We start from the raw sequence: 12,216 nt of genomic DNA on the forward strand, positions 1-12,216 counted from the left end.
ACCTGCCTGATGGCCAGTCAGTATTCACTGCAGAATTGGAGGCAATTCATCATGCATTCAAACTCATACCTGAACTACCGGAAGCAAAGGCAGTCGTCCTGTCAGACTCGCTAAATGCACTTCAAGCCATCAGCGGCAGAAACTCAAACTCCAGGCCAAACACAGTCAATAATATTCTATACGAATATACAAAACTATCGGACCAAGGGCAACAGGTGGAGCTGGGTTTGATCCCCTCTCACATAGATATTCATGGAAATGAAAAATCAGACACACAAACGAAGCTAGCTCTTGACAAAGCGGATACAACATATTCCCTTGAGCAAACTAGAGATAAAAAGCAAAATCAAAGCCTCCATAGCCCAAAAATGGCAGGCCCAGACACGGTCACAAAAAGCCCTATGACAAGGTTTGTCCATCTTGCAATCAGGCTGAATCCATTGCTCATTTCTTACTGGAATGTCAGGACTATGCCCCAGCTCGGGCTCGGTAAAAAGAAGAATAGCAGTTAGATCCGCTATCTGTCATAGATCTCCTAAAGCCAAGGGATGCAAAAACGAAGGCCAAACTGACTCTGTTTCTGAGAGATGGACAGCTACACGAACGTATATAAACAGAGCAGCCACAGATAAAAAAAACCGCCCCAAACTCATAAAACAAATACTAAAAAGCGCTAACAACTTAACAGAGGCAGGGAAACAAATAGTACTCATCTGGATCCCCGCCCACGTAGGAATATACGGCAACGAAAACGCCGACAAAGCTGCTAAACAATCCCTCAAAATCCCTGAAATAAGCTTAAAGCTACCCATATCCAAATCAGATATCAAACGTATCAACAACCGAAAAATCACCAAAAAATGGCATAACCTCTATCTAAAATCAAATAGCCAAATTAAAAAAGTTCTTAAAAAACCCTTAACCAAACCAAAAACCCTTCATCCATCCAAAAAAATCGATAGAATAATCACTAAACTTCAAACAGGACACACCAACCTAAATAGCCACCTCAAAAAAATTAACGCAACAGGAAAGTGCCCACACTGCAAACACCTAGAAACCCCAGAACACGCACTCATACACTGCATCCACTACCAAACACACCGAGCTACACTACAAACAACTCTCAATCTAAATAAGGCTCTTACTCTAGAAGCAATTCTCAACCCACAAAATAAAATAGAAAAATTTAAAGCACTAGGCGTATACTTAATTAAAACAGACCTAATTAAGCGCATCTAATATCCAACAAACTACCAAAACAAACCACATAAACCAACAATCACACCTTAATCAACTCCCTTAGTCCGCCCACCATACCCCCTTGGCATCTATTCCAAATCTAAAAAATTCCAATTTTTTCTATATAAGCAACCACTAAATTCCCCCCTGGGTTGCCAATTTTCTTTTCCCTTTTTGGAAATACACTAAATGGCCCGGCCGGGCCCGTGTGCGAAATACATACAGTGAAACATTGAACACACAGAATCGCAGATGTTTCTATCGTACATTTGAGGGTGAACGTGAACGACGCCGTGCAGGATGCCTTACAGCGATATTTCTTCAGAACACCATGATGATACTTGCATATTTCATTAAATGAATATTGAATAAATAATCAGATAATATATATGTTTTTAAATGCAACAGGTTTACAACATATTCAAAATTGTACAATCATTATTATAAAATACAGCATGTTTATATATGTGTGTAGCTACTTGTTCACGTTAGAAGGACCCCTCTCAAGTCAAATACAATGTAACTAAAATTATGGGGCTCAGCACGTCGAGCCAACAAACTATTGTATTTATTATTCACCTTGGAATTTCTGTTTATTTATAAGTCTACTGTGTTTGTGGCGGGGTCCAGACAATCTCGAAATGGACAATTCCAAATACTACTGCGAATAATATATTTTAATGCCGATTTAGAGAAAATTGCCAAATGGTTGAATGCAAGTAAAATTTAATCCAGAGAACAGAAACTATTCCATTTTGCGTTAATGTCAGCCCAAGTGCAGAACCTCATCTTATAATGAAAGGAATTGATATTATAAGGATAACGCTATTTTTCAGGGCATTATCATTTGCAGAAGCCCGAGGTTTTCCATTAACTGCCCGACGAAGGAGTGTTTGAGTGAGGTTTCAGTAACCTTTTATGCGGTTCTGGGCAGTCCTTATGATGAAAAGGGAATATGTAGCTAGGTGCGGAGTCATCCAACAGATGATATCGGTTTTCTGACTGGGTTCATATCTTTGGTCATGTGGACAAGGCGTCCGACCTCGTATCAGAAGGTCCGGAATTAGAATCCAATCGCAGGACTCGGAGATTTTTATGGCCGCCACATCAATGACACAACAGAAAGGCAACCCTTTACAAGTTATTGTGACACACTTTTTATTCATGAAAAAATCATGATAACAGAATCCAAATAAACATTCTGACAATATTAACAGTAAACACTCATGTAATCCTAATCCAGAGAAGATGACGGATAAATTGTATTTTCATCTGTTTCAGAGGCTCCATTTAAGGGCCAAATGTGGAGCTGTGAGGGTCATTTGTTTCTCCTCCTCTAAGAACCAGATATAGAGTTGTAAGGCTCGTTTGTTTACATTGAAGAGCCAGATATAGAGTTGTAAGGCTCGTTAGTTTACATTGAAGAGCCAGATATAGAGTTGTAAGGCTCGTTTGTTTACATTGAAGAGCCAGATATAGAGTTGTAAGGCTCGTTTGTTTACATTGAAGAGCCAGATATGGATCTGTAAGGCTCGTTAGTTTAGGTGTAAATGTTGCATCGTGTGACTGCACGTTCATCATCCATCCCATACAACAATTACATGTTTACTGGTGCTCTGGAACATGTTATCATAACTCTTGCAAATGCCAGGTACCCTGTGAATCATGACTCAAGATATAACATAAGGATGTCCATGTTGAACCACTCTTAGTTGAAATAATGTTAAACCATTTTCTGTTCTAAGCAATTGTTCTTGTAAAGTACATTTATAGAAGTATTACAGAATACAATAATACAAAAAGTATAAATGCATGTCACGGCCAATGACTTTTAGGAAATCCTTTGTTTTTTTTAAGTCTTTGGAAGATCAGAAGCAGTCCTTTTTCGACTATTTCAGACTTTTCAGAAGTCATACCACCAATGTGATACCATAACATCTGATGTGATGACAAGCATACCTACAACTGCCTCAAACAAATTAACACATAATTAGGAACCGAAATGCATCACTTTCAAAATAATGGTTTGGGAAGTGCAAGCCCAATGCAGTAACATTTAAAAAAAAAGTCCCATGTCTCTCGCTAGCGTCATATGAAGGTTTTATGCATTCCTTTTGCCCAATGCAGTACATCTTTCAAACAGTCACATGACTCTAGCTCTCTGAATAAGAAAGTTATATTTGAACTTCTGATCAAATGACCTTGACCCTCAATTTCAGACAATCACATGCATGATTATTTCGGTATGTGAAAATACGGGCTAGCTCTTACAAATGTGCCATACCAACACAGGGGGTTGGTTCAGTAGTCAGAGAAGCAGGGCTACCTTTTAAATACCATTCACATGACCTTGCCCTTCAACAAGGGTCACTCAAAATCTTACTTGAACTTCTGTTTAGAGTAAACACTTCTTGAATTATCAAGAACATATTATGGAGTGACCTGAAGAGGGAATTTGATCTGTATTAATAGTTGCAATTATTCCAAGAGTATTCCCAAGGGCAGTACAGCATGTAAACCAAGTATCATGTCCCTTGGTTTTAATCACTTTAACGTCTAAAACATGCACTGTATCATATATTATATACTTCAGTGTGATAGACTGAGCTTTCTGAGCTGCTATTTTTTGATACTTTTGTTTATATTTTTAAAGATTTTGTCAACACTAAACTACTTCTAAAGTCGCGAATACAAGGGGTGGTGAACGGCCCCTGTGTGTAAGGAAGGGTGAATTTACGTTTCAAGGTTTTACATTTGTAATGAAATAATGAAATAATAGACAATTACACAAAAAGTATATATAATAAATAGGATATTTGATGTGTCTCGTGAAATATCATGTCCCTATCTCGTAACATGGAAAAAGGAGATGTTTTCACTCGTGTCTCTCATACACATATACTCGACACATGAAATATCCTCTATATACTACTCACCAAAAGTAGGTCGCTGTGTTTTACCAGTGGTATCATAACTTGTCATGCAAATCACATAATCAATACCGGTACATGCACATCTGCCTGAAATGTCAAACATATGTTTTGACCAACTTTACTGTGGCCTTATACTTACGTGTGGGTCACCAAAAACTCTATGGGCCTGCCCCAAAGACTTTATGTACCAAGTTTCATTAACCAACCAAATATCCTACTCGAGTTGGGTGGAAAACAAACTACATGTGTTTTTCAGGCTTTGCGTTTGCCGTTGACCTTCACATGACCTTCACATGACCTTCACACTTCCAAGCACCTAGTGGTTTGAAAAACAAGGTGTGACTGCGGCAACGATGGTGAAGTTTGACTTTTACGTGGAGCTGTTTAAAAATGTACATATAAACAAGAATATGGGAGTTCAAAATAGAGAGTCTGTCATCGTATGTCAGGAGTACTGTTGATCGGAGTAAGAAACAAATAAACACTTACATTTGTATGCTAATTGTGTGAGTGGCGGAGGATATAGGTACAACAAGACTTACCCTTTTCCCTTACACCTACTGACTTTGATTTTGCCTGTTACACCCAATGGAATCGTTTCGACAGATAATTGAGACTGGTTATTCTCTGATGTTGATGTGGTATATTTGCTATTTAACACTGAAATAATGACAGCTAATACAGAAATCCCATATACAATCGTGATACATAAGTGAGTAGTTAACTTGGGTTTTCTCACCATGTCAAAATTCTATTAAATCCGCATTTAAGATATATTCTGTGCTTTATAGTTATCACTGCTAATGCTATGGGTATATAGGAGACCTAAAGTCCATTTGTATGTTGCCATTGTGTAAGACGTCATAGAGATGACTGTAGTACTGTCAGACCAATGCTTTGAACCCCAGAGAACCCTTGCACCCCAAACCAGAGAGTCCTTGCACCCCAAACCAGAGATCCCTTGTACCCCAGACCAGAGATCCCTTGTACCCCATACCAGAGATCCCTTGTACCCCATACCAGAGAACCCTTGTACCCCATACCAGAGATCCCTTGTACCCCATACCAGAGATCCCTTGTACCCCATACCAGAGAACCCTTGTACCCCAAACCAGAGATCCCTTGTACCCCATACCAGAGAACCCTTGTACCCCATACCAGAGATCCCTTGTACCCAAGACCAGAGATCCCTTGTACCCCAGACCAGAGAACCCTTGGCGGCCTCTGAACAGCACAATACCCACCTGTGCCTCCCAAAATGCAGGAATAATAAGTGATCCTCATCTTTTGGAAAAATAAATAGTGTGTACCATGCATATTTTTCTGTTGTTTTATATATGTAAAATACAAACATGAATTAGATGTAAGATCTGTAACATATACATTTGTAGGACACACATGGTTAAGATGATGATGGCCAATATTCTCAGGAATGAGAATAATACATTTATATGGATTCAATACTTATTTTTTTAGATTAAAACATCGTTTATAACAGTCAACACATAGCAAAGTAAAACAACAAATTGCATCATTTTTTAAAACAAAATATTCAGCAAATGCTCACGACAGCTACACATGTAAAAACATACTTTAAAGAAGAAAACTACTGATCAAAACTATCAATCATGAGTTTCCATGACTATTGGGACTGCAGTTGGAGCCTAGTGGTTAAAGTGTTCGCTCATCATGCCAAAATACAGGTTTCGATACCACACGTGGGAAAATTTGTGATGACAATTTCTGGTGTCCCCCGCCACGATATTACTGGAATATTGCTAAAAAAGGGCGTAAAATCATACTGACAAATGATTTAAACCCAAATACTTAAATCTCTAAAGCTGAACACCTATACCAATCAAACACCGTAGTCAAAATATAGGTAGGTTAGAATAAAAATACTATGTAAGAGTTTCTGTGCGTCTTGTAAATGTTAAGAACAATATATTTCTTCCTGTGGTATCCTACTGTGGTCTGCAGGTTTCAAAAAGAATATGCTTATGAAAATACAAGCCTTTATAAAGGAACCTGCTAAGCTGTTATTAATCTGTACATTCCTTAAAAGCAGCAGAGTCATTATGAAAACAACCACATCTTTCACATCAAATATAAAATGCGATTCATGTTGATGGTCTTAATACATTTTATTCAAATATACATTCATCAGGGTTTGAATGAGCACTTTGGAAAGCAGAGAGCAGGTAAGACATTAACAGTAAGACATTTTGGAATCTGCAGGGTCATCAACACGTTAGATTCTAATGGTTGGCAACAAGAACACAGACCTACAAGTTTAACAAATTCCTAAACTCTTAATATTTGTAAGTACACTTTTTATACCAACACACAGTTTTCTTAAGGAGTACAGCTCATTATTCACATGTGATGTTGAGTGAGTCTCTTCAGTATTGAAAGACTTGAAGTCGTTGTTTTCTAGTATAGTAGTGGAAGTGGTGATTACTCATACACACGCTGATGCTAAACCCGCATTACAATAGGATCCTGTAAATATCCGACAAGATAACTCATTCAACTGATGCAATTGGAATTGGACTGATGTCTATGACGGCCAGTTTGATGTTAGATAAAAACATAATAACATACTGCCCCCCACCCACCCAAACCAAAACAATTTTTTTTTTATTGAATTAGTTGCCTTTTTTGGCACACATTCTTGTGTTTTGCCCTGCTTTTTCAGAACGTTTATTGACTGAAGTTTTTATACTAGGTGTTCAAAACCATTTGCAGGATTTTAATAGATCAAATCTTCTATTCAATATTACACACTGCACCAACACTCGCTTACCACCATTGAAAACCCTACAGGAACCGTGTGAAAGACTGGACATATTTAATGCCAACACCAAACAGTATATGACTGAAAATAGGATCAGTTTATTTTAATTACTTTAAAAAACTGGTTTTTATCCAACATCAAACTTCTGAACTGGCGCCATACCGGGCACCATTGCTGACACTGTCAAATTTGTAAAGATTACAAAATTTCAGTCGATGAAGTAGCTGAGCAATTTCAAAATGCTCTGAAGAAATTCCATTGGGGGTTCTATTCATATGCATGTGCTTAAATCAACGATAGACTAACATCATGATGCTGTTCTTAGCATCGCAATTCCACTTTTAAGTCCATGTGGAAAATGTTTATAAACAGACAGCTGCAATGTTTCTGATCAAATGTCCTCATTGGATATATGAGTATGAGGCAATTAACAAAATTTGAAACTGTGTGGATCAAAATGCACTGGCGAATCTTAGATACAGCAAGTGTCTTTGATACAAAAGGTACACAAATAAGACGTATTGACAGGAGGACTTTTTTTGTTGTTGTTGACTGCAACAGAAGGGAAATTCCACTGTGACATAAGAAAGTCAGATATTGCTTTAGTTCTCCAGTCTTTTAAATATGGCTCAATGGCTATCTTTAGGCATCAGTCCATCCCGAAATAGCCCGAAATAAGTTACTATTCTACATGGGAAAATATCTGACTAAACATCTACAAGGCATTGCATATTTACAAACTAGACCAATTAATAACTAAAAAGACCATTAATAATCGAGACAATTCACACTTACAAACCATTTTCTGTAGATAAAGTAGAGGTAGAAAGTATATTTTGATAAAGTAATGTATACATGCATCTTTCTAAAAAAATGCAATAAATATTGATATATAGTTAATGGTAATTTATAATCTTTGTTCATGATGAAAATAGTTGATAATAGTGACATTACCACTTATCAATGATACAAATGTCATTATATATGTAATAATTAGAAGTTTACAATAATTAACAACATTCCTAAATAAACCTTAATGCTTCAAAGAAAACGTCGTACATGTAGTTGAATTGATATATTATTCTGGTAGTCAGGTTACTTCCCGATTGACATGAACCAGTTGCCATAATATAATTCAGGATTTGACTCGACCTTTGCTTTTGTACATTGCATGTTATATTATAATTGTCTATTTGTATGGCGCTTTTAGACATCATGTTCAAAGTGCACATGGAATCATTACTTAATCAATGGATCAGTAAGCACTTCATTTTCAATCTCATCTCCCTCAAACAAAGTCACTTGCCAAAGATGACGTGTAACATGTGCTTCAATTTGGGACGGACCCAAGCCCTAGAAACTCTCAGGAGACAAACTGCAGAAATCGGTCAGCCATCCAAGGACTCTCAGCAACCACCTTGCTTAACTAATATAAGTATCTGATGATAGAACAGGTTATAACTGCTCCCAATCATCACAACAATCAGTGGATATAAATATATATACACACTAAGAAATAATCTAAGAGACAGGAAGAAAAATGAACTCATTCCAAATACACGTAGAGTTTACTAATAGTATTACTATCAAATGAAAACCTACATATCAACATATCTACATTAGGGGACCAGCCCTATGAAAACATTCCATCTTTTGATGATGGAATGATAATGTATGCAACATTCAGAGATCAATGTGATCCATAGCTAACTTCATGGAGACATATGTTGAGGTGTGTACGAGAGGAGTGTTGGCTGAGAGAGTTGCCTGTAGCCCACGCCCACGCAATGTGACCCACGCAGAGACATATTACTTGCCGTGGGGTAGCCTAGTGGCTAAAGTGTTCACTCAACATGCCAGAGGCCAAGGTTCGATTCCCCACGAGTACAATGTATGAAGCCCATTTCTGGTGTCCCCAGCCCATAATTGCTGGAATATTTCTAAAAGAGGTGTAAAACTATACTCACTCACTCACATATTTCCTACATTTGATATGCTTGTCATTTGTAGCTAACCTCATATCCACTGAGTATCAAGGATTAGAATAGGTTTATATGGAGCAGTAATTTAGTTAAATCAAGTAGACAGTGTAACCTGCTTAATCTGGACACCATCACTTCCTGCTTGTTCCTCCAACTAAGTCTTTTGGCGACTGATCTGTTTCTTTATGCATATGAATCTGAATTTCAGCTCGGATTGGCAAAATCAAAACAAGGTAATTTGGCCAAGAAGTTTAACTTAAGCATCAGAAATAGATGATCTGATATCTGTTAAGTAAAACAAATAGCCAAATCCCGTTCACTGATTTACCCACCTGAACTAGAAATAAAGGAGACCAGTGAGATCATTTCATTTGTCTCATAGTTAGATCTATCCATAAAGATTCATAGTGGCAAAACACTCTCCACAAGACTGTATGACAAGAGGGATGACTTCAACTTTCCAATAGTCATCTTTCCCTTTATGTCGAGCAATATTTCTGTAGCTCCAGCCCTTGGTGTCTACATTTCACAACTTTCGAGGAAGGATCAAGAATGCTCTTTCTACCAAGATTTCATTTTGGAACAACATTCCCATCGACATCGAGAGTGCCAAACACATCCATAAACGAAAGGGACTGTTAAAAACACATTTGTTCCAATGCCCATATAGCTCGCAAAGAAACTCTGTTCACTACCAGATGAAAGAGCACAGATGAAAGAGCCTAGAGCAGGTTCAATCTTGATATTGGCTTACATAAATTTATCTATATTATTATCACTGGGCATCTGGATTAACAGGTTCCCATACAATGGAGTCAAGAAGATATATTTTCCACCCATTACTATCCAGAAGTCGGCATTGCAGACCAACACTGTTGGGACTAGCAGTGTCCAGAACACCAGTGTCATCACTAACTGGATCGGGGCGGTCGGGTAGCCTAGTGGTTAAAGCGTTCGCTTGTCACGCCGAAGACCCAGGTTCGATTCCCGACATGGGTACATTGTGTGAAGCCCATTTCTGGTGTCCCCCGCCGTGACATTGCTGGAATATTGCTAAAAGCGGTGTAAAACCATACTCACTCACTCACTCACTCGATCCAGAAATTAACAGTGGCAGCACTAGTAGGGACAGATTTACAGTGTCCAGGCCAGAAAGGTCTCACTGGACAAGAGAAACCTCTGCTACTGTCTTGTTTTCATGACTGGTACACTATACCGTATATGACCGCGGATAAGCCGACTCCGTAGATAAGGCGAGGTGTTAACTTGACCATTGAAATACGAAGAACACTTCATTAAAGAGACATAGATCGTTGATTCTAATTCTGGAATGATAGTGAACTTTCCAACATGGTTTGCATGGAAACCATTTTAGATTTTTTTTAAACAATCTGCAAACATGTATGTTGTCAATCCATGTAAAGCCCCATTATGTTCGGTGATCATGTATGTGCAGATTCAATCTTAACCGGAAAAACATATTGAACCAATGAAGCATCATAACAAACACAATGATAGGCACACAGACACTGTGCCACCAAGGAAACATGAAAGTTACAAATAAATTCAGTTTGGTAACATGTTCAAATCCATTGTGTGCCTTCAATTTGGCGTTTGGTAAGAAATGAAGCAAGTCCTTTATTCTTAACAACTACTCAAAGGTAACAGATCATGTCATGAATAGAATATAGCCATATTAAAATTACCTGTTTTCATTTACTTTAACTGAAGGTGGAACAAAAAATAATTAAGGGCCACATTATTTCCAACAAATAGTCAGTCTCTAGATGAACTTTATTTCCATTCTTGGTCTTACCCATTTCAACATTATCAGTAGAATAGTACATGATAGTAGCTGGTTGAGTTCTCCTGTTACTACAAGAAGCTACAATGAAAATGATGAATCAGCCAATAGTTGATACATCCACAAGGCATAAATGATGGCAAAATATCTAAACAGTCGTTCTTTTCCTGCACAGAGAAACACGGAGCGTATCCTCAACAATGGTTGTATTTGGATGGGGAGGTTTCGCACTGTATATGAAAATCCAGGGTGTTCTCATTTATTTCTGTGCTAACATATCCTTCATTCACTGATGACTTTACATCAAAATTCTGTGATATATTGTCATCATCCGGTGAGGAAAACACAGCATCAATGTCGGAACTGAATGTGGAATTTGATCCAGACTTTAATCCTTGAGGTTCTGACAGGTTGGTAACAGGAATTGTTTCAGACACATTATCCTTTGAATCTCTACTTTCACCAAGTAAAGGATCTGTTTCCAGGGGAGTTGTGTCCTCTTTTCCATTGAGACTCTCCTCCTTTTCATAGTATTCCTCTCCCTGTTCATCAGAATCATCGTCATTGTCCAAATAATTATTTCCCTTCTCACAAGAGTTATCTCCCTTACAACCAATCACTAAGCCACTCTGTACAGGTGGGTTTTGACTGGGCACCATGTCCTCAGATGTTGCAAATGGTGTCATAACATTTTTGGTGCAGTTTTTTAATCTTGGAGGGGGGTCATTTAAAGACAGACAACGATAAGTGACACGTTTCTTAATTCTTTGGCTTAAATCTGAAAGATTTCGCTGCATAGGTTTCACAGGATTATGACTAAGACTTGTAGGCGTGGCAGGTTCACTTGTGAATTGTTTCTCCACCAATATCGGTCTAGGCTTTGTTTGATTGGCAGGTGTTGGCTGGGTCTGACTGGACATCTGTGTTTGTAAATACTGTAAAAGAATTCGGCGATCCTCTTTGTACATATCCACAAGAAGGTCCAGTTTGGCTTCTATATCCTCAGTCTGAAATACCAAAGTGACTGTTTACACAAAACTACATATTAATCAGGGCATTCCAGGCTTGATAATGATAGCTGCTAATGTGGAAGGTTTGTGAAAAGTGTATTGGCCAGAGACTTTTCTCCTTTAGGAATAAATGTCACACTTGTTATATGAGTGAGTGAGTGAGTGAGTGAGTGAGTGAGTGAGTAAGTGAGTGAGAACTTCTCTTTACCTTCCACAAGATCCTCACACACATCAGTTGGTAATGTATTGTAAGTCTAATGAGCAATAACACATCTTTGAAAATATGTCACAGGGTTTTATGCGACACACAAATGTGCTCCAGTAAGCACAAATGTAGAGAATGGACTCATATACCGTGCCCTGAGGGACACACAATAATATTCATTATCATACCTCCATGTCAGAATGATCATATCTGATTGGTCCATGTGATTTTGATAAATTACTG

At 38.0% G+C, this 12,216-nt stretch overlaps 1 protein-coding gene and 1 long non-coding RNA gene across 2 annotated transcripts in view; one reads left to right on the plus strand and one right to left on the minus strand.

Annotated features, from left to right (window-relative positions):
- Nucleotides 1–12,216, plus strand: part of LOC124131695 — a 30,175-nt gene that overhangs the window by 13,988 nt on the left and 3,971 nt on the right. The gene's annotated exons all lie outside the window — the stretch shown is intronic.
- Nucleotides 2,390–12,216, minus strand: part of LOC124131694 (potassium voltage-gated channel subfamily KQT member 1-like) — a 197,304-nt gene continuing 187,477 nt past the window's right edge. Inside the window, exon 14 of the mRNA XM_048393881.1 lies at nucleotides 2,390–11,765. Coding sequence (XP_048249838.1) covers nucleotides 10,953–11,765 — 813 coding nt within the window. The 3' untranslated portion in view covers nucleotides 2,390–10,952. The remainder of the gene's footprint in view (nucleotides 11,766–12,216) is intronic.

Source organism: Haliotis rufescens, unplaced genomic scaffold (assembly GCF_023055435.1).
Source record: "Haliotis rufescens isolate VD_foot unplaced genomic scaffold, xgHalRufe1.0.p SCAF_1, whole genome shotgun sequence".
Taxonomy (NCBI): Eukaryota; Metazoa; Mollusca; class Gastropoda; order Lepetellida; family Haliotidae; genus Haliotis; species Haliotis rufescens.